This window comes from Paramisgurnus dabryanus, chromosome 24 (genome assembly GCF_030506205.2).
Source record: "Paramisgurnus dabryanus chromosome 24, PD_genome_1.1, whole genome shotgun sequence".
In the NCBI taxonomy this organism is placed as follows: domain Eukaryota; kingdom Metazoa; phylum Chordata; class Actinopteri; order Cypriniformes; family Cobitidae; genus Paramisgurnus; species Paramisgurnus dabryanus.
This window is the reverse complement of record NC_133360.1, coordinates 15,024,003-15,046,850: the sequence shown is the minus strand read 5'-3', so window position 1 is coordinate 15,046,850 and position 22,848 is coordinate 15,024,003. Positions and strand designations below refer to the sequence as shown.

Genomic DNA, 22,848 nt, shown 5'->3' with positions numbered 1-22,848 from the left:
AGCATAGTAATAATGTAACGTATACAGTAAAGTGCTAAGTTAAGCCAATGTTGGCTGACTCTCCCGGGGATGAAAAAACCCCTAGGAGAAAAACCCTGTGGGAAAACTCCTAGGAGGAGAAAAACCCTTGGGAGAGATTAATATATATAAACACGATAGGGATAGGAAACGGGTAAGCGGATTAAACTGGTTCAGCCAGTGGTCATTTGTCAGGCATCGGCTGGGCATCACATTGAAATACAGCCACACCAGCAGGAACTGGGTCTGTTTGTCTCATTGTTCTCGGGGTCGAGGATGAGAGATACAGAATTCTATTAGCGTAGGGGCCGTTCGCATGTAATGCAAGTGTCATTCAGTATTGCGGTTTAAGTCAGCTCGGTTCCAGACAGGCTAACTATTGCGGCATAAGTATATTACCCAGATGAGTTACGTGAATGCTTTGTTCTGGACAAACTAGCTATTGCGGGATATGTACATTTACTTGACATTTTATGTGAATGCTTTGTTAAAGAAGAATGTCTTAGGTTTAGATTTAAAGTAATCGAACATTATTTGGTAAATCATTCCAGAGCTTAGGGGCTAGATATGAAAAGGATCTACCACCTTTAGACACTTTTGATATTCTAGGGATAAGTAATTGGCCAGAATTTTGTGATCGCAGTGTATGTGATGGATTGTATTCTGATAGTAATTCTTTAAGATACGAGGGTGCTAGGCCATTTAAGGCTTTGTAGGTGATTAGTAAGTTTTTAAATAGTAAGGGATATTTAACTGGTAGTCAATGTAAAGATGCCAAAATTGGACTTCTGTGGTCATACTTTTTAGATCGAGTAAGCACTCTTGCAGCGGCGTTTTGTATACTAGCTGAAGCTTGTTTACCTGATTTGCGTGACATCCCCCGAGTAACGAGGTACAATAGTCTATTCTAGAGGTCATAAAAGCGTGGATAAGCTTCTCTGCGTCAGATGTAGACAGCATATGGTGTATTTTTTAGATATTTCTAAGATGGAAGATAGACGTTGGAGATATGACTATCGAAGGATAAATTGCTGTCGAGCACCACACCTAAGTTCTTAACCATGGAAGATGGCACCACAGTGCAGCCATCTATGGGCAACTTGTAATCTAAACAAAGAAAGACATAAACACAGTGGCGTAGCGTCTGGGCATGCAGGGTATGCACGTGCAAATGGGCCCGGGCCAATAGGGGGCCCGGCCCTGGGCCCGCCCAGCTTTTAATTAAAAAAAAATTCAATAAAATTTTTATTTGTGGCCGCAATAAATATATTTTGTATGCATATCATTTGTAGTGATTTCTTATTTCTCCATAATATCTAATTTCTCTGTCATTTCTTGTTTGCGTTTATTATTTTTTAGGCACTCCGCGGCTGCCGTAAACTACTACGCCATAATTTTTTTACATGACGCATCGCCGCGCCAAAACAAACAAAAAAGAAAACACAGTGTGAGAGGTTACTATAGCGGCTATCTACATGAACATTAAGGATGGACAAATATAAACATAAAAGTGGGCCCTTAAAGAGAAAAGAGAAGGCGGAGAAGTTAAGCCGAATGTATACTAGGGACGTCCGCGTATGCGCGCCGTCCGCATGACGTCATTTTCGTCATCAGGAGGGTCCGCGGAAAAAAGGTATACCTCGGCCTTTAGTCACGAGTCAAAAACTACCCAAAACATTTAGTTTTTCTTTATTTAAATTTACCCTTTAAAGTAAAAAAGTAAAGTAAAAATATTTGACTACCTTATTAAAAGTATTTTTTGTAAACAGACCTGTGCGCCACAGTTAACAGGGCAAGGTTGGGGGGGGGCTTTAGCTTAAGGGGGCCCGTAATTTTTTTTTGCATATGGGCCCGGGACTGACTTGCTACGCCACTGCATAAACATATTGGATGTTTTTTATTAAAGTTTCTTTAATGCCATCCTAGGTGTAACACATTTAGACTTATAATACATAATATTCTGGCAATTCATAGTAGTCCATACGACTGTAATGGTTAAAATGTCTTCTGAAGTAAAACGATAGAAAAAATTGCCAAAAATAGTCCCTAGCTGTTACTGGGATCAGTACGCTTTGAAAGTCATATTAGTACCTTCTTAGTACATGCTGATATTTACTCCTTCCCGAAGGTACATGGTGCCAAATGTACCTGTTCCTAAATTGAACATATTTGGAGCATTTTAAAGGGTACTGCCCCAGTGACAACTTGAGGTCATTATTTGACATTTTCTCAATGCAAAAAATGTAAGGTTCTAAAATGCTTTCCACATGAAAAGTCTGGCCTCGATTGTTTTTTCGCATACTGCGACTCTCTTGTGTTGCCAGCAGGCATAATGTCAGTATTTTACAGCTTCTGCTTCTCGTTTGTCACCTGAATACAAGAACATCTCTGGACCCTTAAGGCCTGCTGTTCTCCAGCAATAAACCACTGCCCTTGTCTGCTGTTGTTTGGCCGGGGGTATAGTTGCCTCCATGATGTACGACATCCCCTTGAGATGGCACCTTGAGGGAGTCAGCTGTCACCCTGAGCATCCATCATATCCGTTCTTCTCATCCTTGGTCCACTTCATCTGACTGACTGTGTTGGGTTTCCCCAGGCTGCCAGTGATAGATGGGCCTGCAAAGCATCATGGGGCCGAATAAGGAGGTTACATAGTTATGTAAAGAGTTGTGTGGGCATGGTTTGAAATCGATGCGAAAAGCTCACAATTCCCTCCAGCTCAGGAGCCGCTGGCCCCCTAAACCAAACCCTCTACACATTTATGAGTTCCCTCACCTGCTTTAAAGTTAAATTAGTGTTGTTACCTACCAGTGTGCCTTTCTTATTTCTTTTAACGTGCTTCTCGGTCTAATTAAAGTACGAGGGTTCTTTCATTTCACCCGGCCTCTATCTTGTTTGCGCCTACAGTAGAAATCTAATTTATGCTGTTTTATTTTCGTTCTCATTAAAACTGCTTTTTTAGGAATCAAAAATAAACCTGAGTGAATTTGTATGAAGCACCACCTACGATGCTTGCTTGTTTTTCGCACTTATTACATTTGCAGAAGATTGATGCACATTGATGTTGAGGAGAGTCATAATATTTGACTTCCAAAGTAAAAAAAAAATGCTCTACCTGAACTACAGGAACACAAAGACAACATCTAATGCATCTAAATTAAATCCAAATGTGGCTCAATTGTGAAATGTTTTGAGACCGCCGTGATTCAATAGCGGTGGTTCTTCCTAATCTGTATGTTGTTGTGTTTTATTTAACCAGCTTCTTAACAGCTGTTGTACTGACAAAAAACACTAATTGTTCATTTTGTCCTTTGCGTATCGACTAACAGCCGTTATGTTATTCTCAGGTGTACTTGCTACCTTGCTGAGGTGAACAAGAGAGCAGAGAGGTAGCCGTGTGTCTCATTTCCTCATGACAGCTTCGGGCCCTGGGGTCAGGTCTACTTTAATTTCATTGCAGTGGAGGCTAAAACTACAACTTTAAAATCATTTTAAAATGCACTGATATATTTTCTAATGCGAGAAATAAATCATTACGTGATCTGCGTTGTGAAAGTAACTTTGAAACTATTTTTTTCATGAATTCAACGCATTTATAATCAAACTATTATTTCAGCCACTGCATTGAAAATACTTGCATGTTAATTTAGTTATGTTACTACTTTTAGTGTAGTTAGTTACTTGCCAGCATTGTCAATAGAATAATAAGATGGTGAATCAGAACCTACAGTATTGTGCAACCAGTGCTATAATTCCACTACTTTTATCGGTAACAAGCATGTAACAAAGTATTTTTTTAAATCAAGTAATGCAGTTACAATTATGAAATTTAAATGAGTTTGTTACTCGCGTTACTCTATTTTGGGAAAAATTAACACTTGCAGAAAAGAAATTTCTGATCTAATATGGCAGGACCGTGGTGGGCCGAGCAATGAATCATTAAACTTAATCATGGACGAAAGTGCGTATAGAATGAACGTGAAAAATCAAAACGGGACAACATACCTTTGTTTAAAATTGTGTGTCTCAAGTCCATCAGTCTGTTTGTAAATTATCTTTGCCAAGCAATCCCAGTATGACATCAACTTGCATTTGTAGTCCAGAAAAATAATAAATCTGAGAAATGTTAAAGGCTCTCTAAGCGAATCTGCGAGACGTTAGTTATTGTTGACGTTTGAAACTGTTTTCAAACAGACGGAGCGTAGCTAACTCCTCCCCCTCCCTTCCATGCTTTCATGAACGCGCCCAACCCCCACCCCCAAATCCTTTTTGTCGTTTATTGGCTGGAACACTTTGTTTTGTTTTGTGATGCTAGGTTTGGCCACTTATTGATATTGCCGTTTGTGAAGCCTGGGCTGTCTACAGAGATCGCGTTTTTTTACAGTTTGATCAGCGGACAGGCAGCAAGCAGATAGTGAGGAGATGTTTCCGGTATGTAACAAAAAATGTTTTATGGTCTAAAACGCTTCAATTCGCTTAGAGCACCTTTAATATATTTTCAGATGTTTACATCGGCTTTCATGGAAGAGAACGATCGGCGATTGTTGATTTCCAGTAAAATATGCACAACCATACGGAAGTCGAGAGAGGACATGCACTATTATTATGCTTGTTTTCTTGTGATCACAACTTAACTCTTTCCCCGCCAGCATTTTTTTAAAAAGTTGCCAGCCAGCGCCAGCATTTTTCATGATTTTCACAAAAGTTTAATGCCTTTCAGAAAATGTTCTTCTTTAAATATATAAACAAACAATATATGTGAAAAGATGAAAGAACAGACCCTCTGCTTTCAAACTACCTTCATTAGTTCTCTTATAATCACCTCTCAAACATGGGTAGGTTTCTTCAAAAACACCCAATTTTAAGCAAAAAGCTGAGATAATTCAATTTTTGCGAAGGACTTTTGATAGAGATCAGATGCAGAGTGATCTTTAAAACATACAAAGAGTTCTTTCTCTTTCACGTGAGGCGCTATATTGCGGAAAGACGGAAAATCTTGTCATTGGTGGGGAAGCGTTTTCTCTTAATTGACGAGATATCTCGTCAATGGCGGTAAAGAGTTCATTTCTCGTGATCTCGAGATAACAAATGTTGTTTTCTCGTGATCTCGACATAACAAAAGTTGTATTCTTGTGATGTGATTAAAGCTTATGTGTACTCGATAGAACGTGTTGTTTTGTTTCTAAACAGCAAAAGCATATTTTGCTAAATAAGCATGGATGAACAAATGAGCTTTTACTTGGAGAAATTCGCTCAAGCTGAAATAGATTTGTCAATATTTACAATTTTACAGTGGTGAATTTAGGGACCGTCTTTAAGTCTTTCGCCGAGAAAACTCTTCCCAGCCAATGACAAGTATTTCCGGCTTTCCGCAATACCGCTATTATATAATACCGCCCTTTTGGAACTTTTTAAACCCGGAAGTATTGCCCTATGGCATGCGGCTGCATGTCCGTGTCTGCTTTTAAAGAATGGGATCTCTATGAAAAGTCAGTCGCAAAAGTTTAATTATCTCTGCTTTTTGCTCAAAATGTGGTGTTTTTGAAGAAACCTACCCATATTCAAAAGCTGATTACAAAAGAACCACTGAAGGTAGGATGAAAAGTTTTGTTTGAAAGCAGAGGGTCTGTTCTTTCATTTGGTGTATTGTATGTTTATATATTTAAAGAAGAACATTTTCTGGAAGGCATTAAACGTTTGTGAAAATCATGAAAAACGCTTTTTTTAAAAAGTTACTCCATAATATACACATTTCTACTTTAAACAGTATTTAAATGGAATCACTGAAAGTCAAAACCAATGTGTTTATGTGATTGTCAGCTATAATGCACACTTTTTAGATTTTTGATATTTATTTAAATAAACTGTTAAATACTATTGAAGATAGAAACGTGTACAGTATTACTTTAGAGTTGGTCCCTAAATTCACGAACATGAACCGTCCACCTTTATTTATTTATTAAGTCTATCTCTACACATTAGCTACACGTGCTCATACTGTATGCATTAGCAGTCCACTTCAAAATAAACTAAATATTATGGAGAGGAAATTACATTATGACATTTGGATTATCATGTCAGGATAACGAGAAATTGAGAAATGAGAAAATGTCTTAACGTTTCGTACAACCGTGTTAAAACTCCATATATTCAAAGGCTGAATCTAAAGCAAAATAGGTTCAACTTAAAAGTTACTTTCCCTATTAACTATTACTTTTGATATACACTAACTGGTAGAGTAATTCAATTACTTTTAAAAGATGTAACTAGTAACTGTAAATAATTACTAATTTTCAGTAACTTGCCCAACACTGTGTGCAACATACTTTACACAGATATCACCTGTCATACAATTTTTTCTGGTTCGAGAGTTTGGTTTAATGTAGCTTGAATCAGTTGTTTAATTTGAAACAGTATATCAGGCTATTGAAGCAGTTTGGGGTGGGGCTACAGAGCAGATGACAGCCTGGCCTTGTGCCAGATACGAGTACGATATTTTAATACATTATTTATGTCCTGTTATTGACTGATCCTTGAAGACTTTCCATCACTGACATCAGACTCCCATTCTTTACTCTCTGAAGTCGAACCACAATTTATGACTTGATGCATCACCTGTAAGGCTGAAATTTGTAATATTTCAATGTTTAAAATTGGTTAAAATATACACCTGGATGCTGATTGGTCTATAGCTGTGGTTTATTTATGATAAAGCACAGCTATGCCTTTTCACAGAAATACTATAACGGATCCTTGTTTTTATTTAATAACAATGTTACTATTTATATTACTGTTTCTTTTAAGCAAAGGACAGATTTATACTTAAAATATTCTTGTACCTAATTGGTTTACTGTCATATGGGGCACCGTCTATGAAATCCAGGTTAAAGTCTGATAATCTAATTATGAGAAGTATCAAAGTTTGATCTCAATCATTCATTTCAATCTTAAATTACACAAATCAGTAAATTACACAAATAAAGACTTTGAAGTGGGTTTTCATTTACTGGATCACATATTTGTATTCAAATGTGACTTGTGTCACTTATTGGTGAGTCTGTGCGCTGCATCTGTTGTTTGAAACAGAGCTCTGTGCTGATTGGATAGCATTTTAGTGTCACTTGATATTGGTTTAAATGAGGCGCTGGACATGTGTTTGGGTTACCAGAGATGATAGAGAAAGGGTTGAAAGAAAGGTTGTGATGGGGTATTTGAGAAACGCCACTATTCGCTAACAACCTAGTGCTTAGGAACTGGACGTTTGTAATAAAGGTGAGTCTGTCATTATAATAAGATGTGAAAGTTTAGCTCAAGAGAAGAAACAGAATTTGAAGGAAGAATTCAGTCTCTATAGACAACATTAGCATTACATTTGTGTAACATTTTTCTGTTTTTTGGACATTTTGATGGCATGATGGCTAGTTCAAAGCCTTGATGTAAGAAAATAGTTTATAGAATTGATTTATTTAAAGAGAGATCTGTTTATATAAAATGCTGCAGCAAGAAGATGCTATTGGTAACACTTTACAATAAGGTAGTTAAAATATTAGCTAACATTAACTAAGAATGAACAATAGTTCTACAGCATTTATTAGTCTTAGTTCATGTGAACCAATACACTTTTAAGAGCTATAACCACACTGCAAAAAATTATGTGTTAATTTTTTACACATTGTGTGTGTCATGCCATTTAAACTTTTGTGAAAATCATAAAAAATGCTGGCGCTGGCAGGGAAAGTGTTAAATTAAGGTAGCTCAAACATGCATTTTAGTCTGGGGGTTCGCCTATCTGTGAAACCACCCCAATAACAATTGTATTTGGATTAACTAACATTAACAAAGAATAATAGATGCCGAACACTATATTGTTCGATCATGTTGGCTACATTTACATTCATGCATTTATGTGACTTTATGTGCTGCTATAATGCAATGCTATACAGGAGCACAATGGAACAAATACAACCTTATTAATGAAAAGTGTTACCAAATTCATGTTCAAATTTGAAGATTTCAGCCTGGTCATGTGTAACATTAGCCTGGTTAGCCAGACCTACATCAAGATGTAAGGTCTGGCAACTCTTCACACAAACGGCTCAATGCAAGGGGCGGGATATAAGTTTGTCCCTCAAAATGCCTCTGCACGCAATAGGATAGCGCTATGATCAATCAGAGCAACGAAGAAGGTGACGTAGTTACCGTAACCAGTCGGCAAAACTCCAAACACATCTTTCTTGCTTAAAAAGGACTTCAGTAGGGTTATTTGCTCTTCTCTCAAAGAAAAACATAAGTCTAAGTCCTCCAGAGTCGCGGCCAAAGCCGCTTCAAAAGAAAGCTGTTCGCCAGCAGCAGCAGCCATTCTTTGTTTTCAAGTAGGAACCGTTGCAGCTCTGACGTCATCATGTTAAGCCCGCCCCACAGACGCTACACACGATGTGATTGGCCTGACCAAATTTTGATTTTTGGAGTGTATTGTGAGTGCCTAGACTAAACCCTGGCAGCAAATATATTTTGCGGCCGCTAGGGTGCGTCTAGATTTCTAGGCTAGTGTAACATGGAAGCTTGCTTACGTGTATTTTCTCTCATATCTGAACCACAAATAGTTTTTAATGTAAATATGTGCAGAAAATTATTATATTTTATATACTGCAGCCTTGAAACTTACGTTCATGGTGTTATTTTAAGAATTTAATTTTCATTTGAGTTAAACTTGTTTAAGTTCATCAAAATGACAGCCTCGCAGTTAATCTCTTACTAACCTACCTGCAAAATTGTTTATCTGTACTTGTCTGAAAATATGCGAATGAACATATTTTCATTAAATTTTTATTTGAATGCACATTTTGACCTGTTTTTCCGAACACATCATTAAAACAGTGATGGGTTCACTTGGTTCATCTTATTTGTCTCATGGTGATATAAATGAGCGTTGCAAAGTTTTAATGAATATTTGTTTTTTTGTGTTTCTGTCTGTAGGTGTGAGATGCAGTGATTCAGCCCCATAAGATAAGGAAGGGGCATGGCGGACTGTCCACACCTGAGCTTACCGGGGCTGTTTGTGCTCCTGATCACTGCATCTGTAACACGAGGCCAAAGCTGCCCGCAACGCTGTGACTGTTTCCAGCAGCAAAGGGCTGTGATGTGCCAGAACAAACGTCTAAGCTCTATTCCTGCGGGTATACCGGTCGACACGCGGCTGTTGGACTTGAGCGGCAACAGTTTGCGATGGGTGGAATACAATGACCTGGCAACCTTCTCAAAAACGGAGGAGCTAGACCTGAGCGAAAACCTCATCAGCGTGCTTGAACCCAACGCCTTTTCCAGTTTGCTCAATCTTAAAGTCCTCCGTCTCCGAGCCAACCAGCTGAAACTCATACCCATGGGTGCCTTTTCGCGTCTAACCAACCTTACCACTTTGGATTTAAGTGAGAATAAACTAGTTATCCTATTAGACTTCACCTTCCAGGACCTGAGGAACCTGCGCAATCTTGAGGTCGGGGATAATGATTTGGTGTACATTTCTAACAAAGCTTTCCTGGGTCTAGTCGGTCTTCGGGAACTCACCATCGAGAGATGCAACCTTACTTCTATATCCGGACAGTCTCTTTCTTACCTTCGTGGTTTGGTGACGCTACGATTACGCTACCTCAGCATCGCTTCATTGGAAGAACAGAACTTTCGTAAACTGGGTGGTTTGCGGGGTCTTGAGATCGACCATTGGCCCTTCCTCGAGTACATTTCTCCACACAGCTTCCAGGGCCTCAATCTTTCTTGGCTCTCGATTACCAACACCAACATTTCCACTGTGCCTACGGGTGCTCTCCGTAACCTCATTCACCTGGCCAGCCTCGATCTTTCTCACAACCCCATCTCTGTTCTCGAGTCCTGGGCCTTGCGTGACCTTGTACGTTTGAAGGAATTGCACCTAGTTGGTACAAACCTTATATCTGTTCAGTCCTATGGTCTTGGAGGTTTGCAGCAGCTACGCTTGCTCAACCTTTCAAACAACAAGTTGGTTACCCTGGAGGAAAGCTCATTCCACTCGGTAAACACCTTGGAGACGTTGCGCGTGGACGGCAACCCCTTGTCCTGCGACTGCCGCCTACTGTGGATCCTGCAGCGTCGGAAAACCCTCAATTTTGACGGAAGGTCGCCGGTTTGCGCCGCACCCGTGGAAGTACGAGGAAAAACACTTAGCACCTTCACGGACTCTGCGCTGTTTGACCACTTCACCTGTCAGCGGCCAAAAATTCGCAACCGGAAACTGCAGCAGCTCACGGCACGTGAAGGCCAGGTGGTGTCGTTCGTGTGCAGTGCCGAAGGAGATCCGACTCCCGTCATCTTTTGGATTTCTCCTCAACGTCGCCGTATCACCACTAAGAGCACAGGCCGCGTTATCGTACTACCAGAGGGCACACTGGAGATTCGGTACGCCCAGGTAACAGACAGCGGGACTTATATTTGCATAGCTAGCAATGCCGGTGGCAATGACACATACTTTGCCACACTCACAGTGAGTGGGTCGCCACTTGATGGTGCGTTGGCAAATCGCACCTATTACGTTGGTGATCTAAATGACACAAACTTAAATGACACGCGGGTCTTCCTTAAGTTCACGTTGGACCTAAAAACCATCCTGGTCTCCACAGCAATGGGCTGCATCACTTTTTTGGGTGTGGTGCTGTTCTGCTTTATACTGCTGTTCGTTTGGAGTCGAGGGCGTGGTCAGCATAAAAACAATTTCTCAGTCGAGTATTCCTTTAGAAAAGTTGACGGCCCGGCTACCAGTGGCGGACAAGGAGGCGCTAGAAAGTTTAATATGAAAATGATATAAAGGAGATATGGACACCAACAGGTGAATTGGAACAAATTAACGTTTTGTTTGAAATTATTACAGTCCTGCATCTTACCCAAAGGTATGGATGTCACATTTTAAAGGAAAACACCACCGTTTTTCAATATTTTACTATGTTCTTCCCTCAACTTAGACAAATTAACACATACCTATCTTTTTTCAATGCGTGCACTTAATCTTTGTAGAACGCCTTGTGAATATTTTAGCATTTAGCCTAACCCCATTCATTCCTTAGGATCCAAAGAGGGATGAATTTAGAAGAATAAAAACTGAGAACTTTATTGAATGGCGGAAGAGCACTTAGTTTGCAGCACTTCGACCTCGGGCGCAGTAATATTGACGGACGTTTGAGCAAGAGGGGAAGTAATCAGGAGGGATAATGTTACTGCGTGCCAAGGTCAAAGTTCTTCAAACTAAGTGCCCTTCCGCAATACACTATACTTCTAATTTTTTATACGTTTGAAAAACCCCACGTTTTATTTTGTTCCCCCATACTTACTCGTGTAACTACTCATGTAACAGTCTTTAAATAGGGAAAACATGGAAGTGTTTGGTGGCTTCTAAATTCATCCCTGTTTGGATCCTAAGGAATGAATGGGGCTAGGCTTATTGCTTACACATTTACGATGCGCTGTACAAAGATTAAGTACACGCATTGAAGAAAGATATGTGTGTATTCATTTGTCTAAGTTGAGGTAAGAACATAGTAAAATATTGAAAAACGGTGGTGTTTTCCTTTAAAGCAGAGGTTTTTGATGGGAGCAGCAAAATGGTCAAAAATGGTCCCTATCTGTCACTGGGGCAAAAGTACACATTTCATTAGTTCATATTAATACCTCATAGGTACATATTGGTACCAAATGCATATATGTCTGTACCTAAGTGGTATATCTTAGGACCTTTCTAAAGAGTGCCGCCCCAGTGACAGCTTAGGACCGTTTTTGACCATTTTTTCTGACAGTGTATAGTTAATGACACTTACTATCTGCCATTTTTATAAGCAAATCTTACTTGTGGTGGTGTGTGGCATTTTACACAATGTTAAAGATTGTCTATGTGGGACACTATGGATCACGGTGCCCGACTGAAAAGCATAAAAGGCTAAGAACGACTTAAAGTATCTGTATTTTCTATAAAATAAGTTTGCTCTCTTAAAAAGAAAGTTCGAATAATTTCTACATTGTAAAACAAATTGATTAAACTTAAAAAAGTTTGTTACCTGGTTACCTTAAAAATTTAAGGCAACCAAGTAACTATAAGTTATATATTTTGGAAGTCATTATTGAAAAAGTCTTTGATTTAGATAGTCACTATTAAAAGGTGCTTTAAGCTTGCCAAGGAATTGCCAATGGGTTCAGAAGTTAACTAAACACATCATTGTCCCAATGTTGTGACTAATGTAAACTTGCCTAGGCAATTCAGTTTATGTATGCTCATAAGTTTGTAGATCATAAAGTGGGCATATAGTTCACACTGCCAATGTATGACCATGTCTGTGAAATCCAGGCTAAAGTCTCATTATCTAATGCATTAAAGTTTGATTTCAATCTTTGATATAATCATACTCTGTTAATTTTAAAGATATCAAGGTTATATTTTCACTTTTTAATGTTCTTATCTTGGATGATTTTATGTAGAAAACAGTAAATCACCAAAAAAATGACTAAAGCTGGGTTTTCACAGACTGTGGGTCACGTTTAACAACGATATGAACTTCTTAGAAGACTGTTTGAGAAAATGAATGAAACTTTGTGGTAGTTGATTCTTTCACTTCTCTTTTGAATGGCTCTTGACAATATGATTAGGAACAGAGTTTCTATATTACACTGCCACCTACAGTATATCTGAGTCATGCCCACATACGGTAAACACGCACACACATACAGGTGTACTGTATAGACCACGGATAAAGCACATTGTCTTTATATAGCATAACAGAACATCAATAATAGCCTCAAAATCTAGATAAGGTTTGACATTTTAAGACATTTGTATCTTAGTTGTATATATGGGTGTTGTTTGTGTACATTTTGGTGCCCTGTTTTCATTCATGTTAAATGAGATTGTTAATGTGAAATACTTTTATTCCATTTAAGATGTTTTTTAAAAGATAATCATAGACGTGAACGAACTAAAAAAAATATATATATATATATACTTTTTACCTATCTTCAGTTGTACTGAACACTGTCAATGTCTTTATGCCTTTACTGTGTAAACATTTGTGAGACAAAGAAAAATGGGCATGACAACCTCATGATTTATTTTGCATTGTTTCATTTGCATGAGCATAGTTGTGGAAAGCACTGTGAAAAAAAAATGGGACACAAAAGAAACATTTACAAAGCGTTTTGTTCACAAGCCACCAATCCTTCATGAAATAATTATGCTTGCATTTAGTGTTTATAAATAAAACGTTTTTATTTTTCAAATGCCCCGTTTACAGATAAGACAAAGACGTAGTACAAAGCTGCGTTGCTGCCCCCTGCTGTTATATTTTACTAATGTGATATTTGATTGAAAAGCACAGGGTATCTTTATTTCTAGAAGCCTTATTGCCTTCTACCTGTCAATCTCTGATGATGAACTCAAAGCTTACATTGAAATAAATAAGTAGTATATCTGTAAAGCTCCAGTATTACTCAGACACACCCTTAAGTGTCTTGTTTTAAGCAACATTATATGGACATTGCATACTGCCATAATTTGTCAACAGCTAAAATGATTGAAATAAGCTATTTGATATTTTTGTAAAAATGCCATTTTACAGTTTTATTCAATGTATAATAAATCAATGGAGATCATTTCATGTTTTTTTTTTTCATGTTTGTTCTGGCAGTAAATACTACTATTGATAAAAAGTCTCTGAAGTCTCTCTTCTTTTCATACTTTTTGACAGATTATAATGTTGTATAGACTATTATAAGATTAAGAACTGGTAAATTGATACATTTATATAAATGCAACCTACCTTAGATATAAAAAATAACAGATGATTTATTAAAGATGAGGGTTGCTGAAATACAAGCAAGCTTTGTTTGTTTCTGTAATTGGTAAAGAAGTCGATAGGTTGTTCATAATAAGGATTTTGTAGCAATTTGTAAATAATTTTTATGAAACTGATACAATAAAACCAAGAAAATCTTTGGGTATAATAGACAGATTTAGCCTGCATAGCTTTTTGCCTACGTAACCATTTCCCTGCTAGCTGAAATAATTGGATTTTTGTAAATGACTTTTGTTAGAGATCTGACTTAAAATGATGATCAAAACGTACACAGAGTTTTCTTAGAAAAAAATGTGTCTGAATTAGTTAATGCTTCCGTTTTTTATGAGTTGTGTAAGAGCACCACCTAGTGGATGTTAGCAGAATTATAGATAACCGTAAAAACTCTTCAGTGAAGCGTCATTGGCAGAGAAGCCTTTTTCTTAATCGATGAGATAAATCGTCAATGGCAGGGAAAGAGTTAAATTATGACCTAATAGACCCTTTTACTGTTTGTACACAATAATGACGTGGCAACGTATGCATGCACATTTAGGCAACGGAAGTATGGCAAGAATCATACCACCAAACCTGCCTTACCCTAAACCCAACATCTAGCGAGGTTTAGCCGTACCTGTATTCCCTCTAGCCAGAACCCGGAGTCACGCGAGCTGCAGCGGTCTTTACCCGTCTGGTCCGAAGTTAACTTCCGGTCTGTGCTTGTTTATCTGTCTGCCTAGTGACTAAACTGACCTCTGGAACAAATACCAGAATTTTTTTTTTTTTTATTCGCTTTCCAAAAGACAAGGACAGCCATGTTTCCATGATTTTATGCGCAGCATCACAAAGTATCACATCGAAAATGAGTGATGAAAACGCAAAATTTCGATTCAAAATCCTTTGATTTGCAAAAAGTTTTTACGCTTGCTTGATTTATGCGAAAAGGAATAAATGCGAAAAATTGGAGATGAAAACGCATTTGCCGAATTAATTCTGACGTAGCGAACATAAGACTGACTAGCTGTTTCCGCTGGAGTTGTCTTTACCATATATGGGGCTCGACGTCCTTGCAATGTCCTTGCCTTCATAAAAAGTCTACATTCCTAAAAAAAAGTCTACATTCCTTCTTCTATGCAATGCACAGCATTCAGTTTGACAATTACAAGCTGCACGGCAAATATGTGACTAAATCATGTCTCCATTTCCACGTGTACATTGTTTTGTTTATTGTTGGTTGCTAGGTTACCCAATACAACCGTCATTCGCTCAAACAACTTGATGGAAACGCACCTTATTCGCGGTTCTTTTTATTTGCAAATTTTGAAAAGATTCGCTTCACGTTTGGATGGAACCCCAGCTAGTGAGCACGGATCACCGCAGTGAGGATTTGGCAGCCAGGGAAAAATGTAAGCATCTGTACATAACATCGTACATTAATTTTCCACAGAAAACCCAAAGCTTGTGTGCACACGAGATGTCAATTATATTCTCATCATGACACCTTTTCCTCACGCCATCTGTTTGCTGAAATGAAACAACGCAGAAAAAACTTTCCTAGTGAGTTGGGCGAGGGGCCAACACTGCACATTTTGATGTCTCTGTTTTTGACGCACCCTGCTGAGGTCATAAAGGACCCTCCTAATCAGCCAAGATAACGTGCGAAAAAGTGTCTCCTGTGCTAAAAGGCGCGTTTAGAAATGGTGTGAAAGCCTTTGCTAAATGGTGTTAAAAGCACAATTGCAAATACGCAGTAACAAATGATGGTAATGATAACGCTGAGCGAATGCTTTTCATACATTATCTGATGTAATGTATTATTTTACACACAAAAACGTCAATTTAAATGAGTAAAATATTATATAAACATTTAAAAACAACTCATAAAGCTTTATTTGATAACCACAACTTTATAAAAAGAAAAAAAAATCTTATTAAAAAAAACAATTGTACATCTGTCTGTGAATAGTAAGGTGTTTTGTACTAAGCTCTGCAGGGTTTGCAACGTACGTTTCAAACCAACCACAGTATAGTGTAACAATCAACAGTCTATGTTTAAATTGAAAAAGCGAAGTGTTAAAAAGATGTCCTGTTTCACTTTCACACCAAAGATGCAGCATACTGATCTTTATCAATTAATTATTTATATGCAGTTGTCACCCATTAGACATTACCTTTATTAAGAGTAATGCGCTCTGTGTTGCAGTTTCTATCTCTTCTAATGTCCAGGACTTTATAGATTTTGACGAAACAATCTACACACAAGAAAAATTGTGTTGTAATAATACATTTACTGAATCATTCTTATGACTCCCACTTAATGTTTCACAGCATTTCAAGTGTTGATATTCATGCATTAATTTTGCGCTTCGATAACCTATGATGTCATAGCACAAAGTGTTTGTGTGTGGCAAGTGACTCATACTGAAAGACGTACATGCTTGATAAAGTGTCCTCGATGAATTTATGCCGTCATTCCACAGAGATTGAAAAAAAGTTTGTCTATAACTGGTGTAGCACATTAGTAAACAGTAATAGTTATACAATAATTAATTAATTAATAAAATGTATCTAAAGCAACTTTCAAATGAATAGGCCTACAATAAACACAATGCGACACAAAAGCAATGCAAATAAAATTGCGTAACAATAGCTGAACCAATAGTGTGAGATTGGGGTCTGAATTATCATTTTGTCCAACCAATGGGTGTTGAAATTATTATAATTATGTTAAGTGTTGTTAATGGATCTTCTTCACACATTGTAAAAACACATTAGTGTTTTGTTTTGGATTTGTTTTGTTTTTAAATAAGTCTTAGCTCAGATGAGTCTATATGATATGTTCTCTTGTTAAAGCGATACTCCAACCACATGATCCCATGATTTACTCACCCTCAAGCAATCCAAGATACATGTCCATCATCTTTTAGACAAACAGTGATCCAGCAGCCTGTAGCCCAAGACAGCTTGCCCTTTGAAGCTAAGCAGGGTTGAACCTGGTCAGTATTTGGATGGGAGACCTCCTGGGAAAACCAGTTTGCTGCTGGTAGAGGTGTTAGTGAGACCAGCAGGGGGTGCTCGGTCAAACTGATTTTGCCAAGTGGTTGATGTCCTCAGGGCAACATATTTTGTTGACCCAAGGACAACATTTTTCTAAATAAAACCTAAACCCACCCCAAACCCTGAAATCAGAGGGACATGATAAGTGAAAAACAATGGTCTAGAAACAGCTAAAAAACTGTAAACTTATTTCTGAAATCTGATACGTTGATTGAAATGTTGTCCCATATTGTTGCCCTGAGGACATCAACCACTTGGCAAAATCAGGAGAGCCGGGGGTGCTCACCCTGTGGTCTGTGTGGGTCTTAACACCCCAGTATTGTAAGGGGGACACCATACTGTCAAAAAGCACCGCCGTTCGGATGAGATTTTAAACCAAGACTCTCTGTGGTTTTAAAAATCCCAGTCGAATAAAGAGTAGGGGTGTGCCCCGGCATCCTGGCCAAACTTGCCCATTGGCCTACTAATCATCCCCATATATACTAATTGGTTGTGTTTGAGAAGAATCCCCCTTTCATGTGTAAAAGCGCTACATAAATGTAATGACACATGAATTATAAACACATTTGGAGTTTTTATGGTAAGCTTATAATAGGAGAAAACAGGGATCAGGGAACAACTTCTGGCTTTGAAGCCCAAAAAGTTTTTCCATCCTTCACAGAAGTAATCTACATGGCTCCAAGGGATTAAAGGGATAGTTCGGCCAAAATTTATATTAAACCCATGATTTACTCACCCCAAAGCCGTCCGAGATGTCTATGTCCATCATTTTTCAGACAAACACATTTTCAGTTGTCTTATATCTTCCAGCTGCTAAACAGTAAAGTTACGGGGGTCCAGCTCCTTCAAGTCCAAAAAAAATTGCATATATCCTTACCCAAAGAAATCCAAACGGCTCCAGGATGATAAACAAAGGCCTTCTGAGGGTAATCCATGCTGTGTTGTTGTAGAAATATCCCTATTTAAAACTTTAAAAACGAAAATAACTAGCTTCCGGTTACGCCGCCATCTTCGACTCCTCTGTATTCAGGAGAGAGTATTAGCGTAGTGTACGCACTTTTCTTAGTGACGTATGACAAATGTGGAGGGCGGGGGCACAGAGCAGCAGCAGAGAAACCTCCGTAAGTTGCGTAAGTTCTCATCTTGAAAGCGGACGCGACTAAGATGGCGGCGTTACCGGAAGTGAGTTATTTTTAGGGATCGACTGATATGGATTTTTCAGGGCCGATGCCGATAGCGATTTTTGTTTCATCAGCCTTAGCCGATGACCGATACAGGCTGCCGATTTTTTGCTTTTGCTCACTAAATTTACATAATAAAAATGACACAATGATATTTAACAAATAGTAAAAACAGGTGAGGGTGCTATGGAACCATGAACTGCACTCTCCACAATGACGAGGAACTATGAGCAAAGGGTATTGATTTCTAGCACTTTACTACTACAAATATATATAGGTGTGGTTTCCCAGACAGGAATTATCTTAAACTAGGACTAGAGCTTAGTTTAATTAGGAAATATAACTAGTTTTAACAAACATGCCTTACTAAAAACATTATTTGTGTCCATTTTGAGGCAAAACACAGGGCACTGATGTATTTTAAGATATGTTAGAAAGAGATGTTATTAGTTTGGACAGTTCTTACATTTATTTTAGTCTAGGACTAGTCTATTCCCTTTCTCGGAAACCGCCCCATAGAGATGAGAAATAAAAACCCGCTTTGTTCAGCTATGATCAGCTGTAGGCCGAGCTTTCGATGTTGTCATGGAAAGGTTGGTTGTTTTTAGTCACATGACCTGCAATCGCTTGCGGCTTCCAGCACTCTGTCTGTAAATAATGGCAGAAAAAATCGGCGAACACGGCAGCCACTTATTGGCCGATGCCGATACACATAAAACTTGCAAAAATTTGGCCTGATATATATATCGGCCAGCCGATATATCGGTCTATTTCTAGTTAATTTTGTTTATAAAGTTTTAAATGTGGATATTTCTACATCAAAACAGCACGGATTACCATCAGAAGACCTTTATTTATCATCGTGGAGCCGTTTGGATTTATTTTGTGAAGGATGGATGCACATTTTTTAGACTTGAAGGACGTGGACCCCGTAATTTTACATTTGATTAAATGAAAAATCTAAACCATTTTCTAAAATAACTGAAAATGTGTTCCTCTGAAAAATTATGGACATATGCATCTCGGACGGCTTCAGGGTGAGAAAATCATGGGTTTAATATCATTTTTGGCCAAATTATCCCTTTAATAAAAGTCTTTTGTGGGAAAACAATGGAATATTGTAAGAAAAATATATTTTTTTAAAGTGCACCTATTTAATTGCTAAAAAAACGTTGTTTTGTGTATTTGGTATAATACAATGTGTTCGCGTGGTTTATGGTTAAAAAAACACATTATGTTCCACATACCGTAGATTTTTGTAGCTCCGGATTTCTCTCTCTTCCTGAAAAGCGCAGTGTCTGTGATAGGCCGGCTAATCTGTACATTGTGATTGGCCTGAATACCTCTGACGTCAGCCGGGAATGTGACGCTCCTTACCATGTTTGAAAAATTTGCTAACAATGCAGTGCTAACAGGAGTTAACTTATTGTACAGGCTGTGAGTCTTAAGATGGAGAAATTATGATAATGTCAGTCTTGTCTACGTCCCCAATCCCAGGAAGTAAACTTTTGCCTACAATCCGTGTGTTTGTTGTAGTTCAATAAAAGAGATTTATGTTATAATTTACATTTACGATAACTCGCGTCAATGTTTACTTTGGGGTTTGTACCTTTTGCATATCGTTAACATCAGGGGTCAACATAAAGGACTGCCCGGTGGCCCGGGGCAAGCGTGAGAGATGTTAAGAGTATTGTCACTTGCCCGAACGGGCCAGTGCTTCACCCTCAGTCACTGAAATACATTTTCATCAATGTATATTATTTAACATCTTGGTAGCAGACATGTCCTTGGGTAAAACATGACAAAAGAAATAATGCAATATTTTGCACAGTTTGCTGTCACTAAACAGGTAAAGGAGAAAAGTTGAGAGCCTTTTTTCGTTGGAACATGTCTGTTGTATATGTATACAATTATATTTGACTTTTGAATTATTATTTTTAAATATGTGACACTGACATTTTTTTATTGGGGCCAGTGAAAATTTTGGCAGGGCAAGTGAAAACCTGAACCACTGGCCCGATCGGGCCAGTATAAAAAATTAATTGCGTTGAGCCCTGAACATGTACTAATACACACTTACACACCAAAGGAAATGTAAAAACATGAATCGGAAAATTGGTCCTTTTTAAACATTATAATTTAATAACTAGCTTCCTGTAACGATGGCATCTTTAACTCATGCGATTCACAAGAATGTCGACAAACGCTCACTATGCTAAAACTCTCTTGTGAATCGTTTGAGTTCAAGATGGGGCCATTACCGTAAGCTAGTTATTATAGTTTATAAAGTTTAAAATATGTATATTTTTCTTACAATATTGCATCATTTACACTTTCCATTTTTTTGTGTATTTAAAGTTAAAAGTTGTTCCCTGATCCCTGTTTTCTTTCATTATAATGCTTGGAAAAGCAAAGACATTTACTAAAATAACTCCAAATGTGTTTGTCTGAATGGTGATCTTGGATTGCTTGAGGTTGAGTAAATCATGGGGTAATTTCGATATTGGGCTGGAGTATCCCTTTAATAAGCATATTAATCATATGACCTTTCAGAATAAAGGTAAAAGTCAGAAAATTTGTGAAAGCTATTTAGTGGCTTTTGCATCTGAGCTATTCAATGTCAATTATTTTAAAGTATAATTTTCTTTTATTACACTTACACTACAATATTTGGGTTGTTACAACCCAAGGTTTGGTTAATATTGGACAGAACCAACCATTGGGTTATAAATACATTTATCCTAGGTTGTTGTTAGTCTTGGAGATTGGAAATTACAAACCCGCTCGCATGGACTCAATATGTGGCTCATTTCAGGGGTTCCGTCGCATTTATGGCCCATATTGCGGCCTCATTTCAGCAACCGTAATAACTGTCAACCCAGATGTCAAAATACGCTATTCGGTAAATTAGTAGTGGGCAGGATCACACAAATCAAAACAAAAACTGAAGAGTTTCAAAAAGAGAATAAGGGGCTGGACACACCAAAACTTTTAAACGCGGCTTAAAACGCCTTCAGCTTTCTTCAGCTTAGCACTTTGGTAGCTCTGATACTTCAGCTGCGAGCCGGTTGGTTGCTGTGGTAATGTCCCGCCCCTGCTCCACTGTGATTGGGCGGCCGTGTGAGAACTGACATTGACGAGCGGAGCTTTTCTCCCAAAGTTGAATCTCTTTCAACTCTAGACTCTCAGCGCCGAGCGCGTGAAAACCGCCGAGCGCCGGTTTTCAGCGCGGAAGAAACCCGCTAGCTGCTGGCTTATTTGAAAAACGCCGAGCTTCCATTGGAAACAATTGAAAACATGCGCCGGCCGCGGGCGTAAAAGTTTTGGTGTACACAACCCCTAACTGGCTACAGAATTGTTTTTTAAGATTAACATATATGTGAACTTACGTCTCGTAAATATCTACAAATATCTAAAAAGTGCTGGGTTGTTTGGTCGATCTAGGTTAGCATGGTCGATCAACCATGAGTTGGAACAACCCAGAATTTGGGTTATTTTAACCCTAGCAGTGTGTTCTGTCCAATTATGACCCAACCCTGGGTAAAAACAGTCCAGCATTTTTTAGAGTGTAGCATTTTTATTTAGTACACTCAAATACCGCTTCTTTAAAGAATCTAGCATAGGTTTATTAATAACCCAATGGTTGGTTCTGTCCAGTATTTACACAACAATGGATTAAAACTGGATTTTTTAAAAGTGTACAAATAGAAGTGAATGCATCCAAATAGATCTTGTAGTCCTTCAACACTGAGTTAATTTGCACTTGAGGATGTGGCGCACAGCTATAAAAGTCAAACAAAATACTTCAACTTCCTATTTCTTCACTGTACTTCTCTATCATCTGTCAAGTGGTTACGGCAAGGAAAAAAGAAGAAATTGAGAACCTTTAGCGTGCGTGTTTATTAATCCATACTTTGAAACAACCATTCCAACTTTGGTTTATAAGATTGCGTTGTAATAAGACCCGTTATGCAAGTCAATAAATCACTCATTGCCTTCGGTGGTAACTAATTGTTGCCTTTCTCCTCACATGGCTTTGTGTTTTTGCGGCCTATCTGCGATTGATCATGAGCCGTGACTCATTACTGCTGAGAAACCCCCCCACACCTTTCCTAGGCCACTGAAACTCAAATGTAGCCCCCCCTTTCACACTCACAAACCACAGCAGCCCATGTGGAGCTTTCAGCCTGCGGCAAGCAGCACAGCTTGCACCTTTAGCCTCATACGGTCGTATGCAGTATGTAGTATTCAGATAAAACCAATGCTCTGTGTATGGGAACATTTAATTGCTGTTTGATAAACTGGGGGTGACATGATGCTAATGCGACAGGGCTCTCAAGCCTCACACATTCACCGTGAGACACATTAATTTTAGCCAGTGCACACACCACAAATAGTATTTCTCACGGTGAAAAGAGATGCATTTTCCGGCTGTACAAATAAAGGACGAGGCGCAGACATACGCAGGGAAGTTCTCTGTCAAGTTCTTGAGTTTTTTAGGCGTGCTCAACTTTACACAGTGCCACAAGAACTGACATGCAGATGACATCGAAGTATCGCGAGAACGTTTCATACGGAAATCATACGGAGGAGAACAGGGCCGAGAAAGTTTATGAATTAATAGGTTGCTGTTTCATGCACTATTGAAAAATAAATATAAAGAAATCTACCAAACAACGCTGAAACAGTTAATGACTCACTTCTGCTATATGCCAATAAGTCTGGTTTTACAGTACAGTGAATCTCTTATT

The 22,848-nt window shown here is 38.4% G+C and overlaps 1 protein-coding gene across 3 annotated transcripts in view; it reads left to right on the top strand.

The window, feature by feature from the left end:
• The window catches only part of lingo3a (leucine rich repeat and Ig domain containing 3a), a 74,326-nt gene extending 60,603 nt beyond the window's left edge, over positions 1–13,723 (top strand). For 2 of the 3 annotated variants that reach the window (XM_065246565.1, XM_065246563.1), the window contains one exon: positions 8,995–13,723. In XM_065246565.1, coding sequence (XP_065102637.1) covers positions 9,038–10,852 — 1,815 coding nt within the window. In that variant the 5' untranslated portion in view covers positions 8,995–9,037 and the 3' untranslated portion in view covers positions 10,853–13,723. The remainder of the gene's footprint in view (positions 1–8,994) is intronic. The other variant, XR_010525625.1, reaches the window with a different exon arrangement.
• Positions 13,724–22,848: the final 9,125 nt, after the last annotated feature.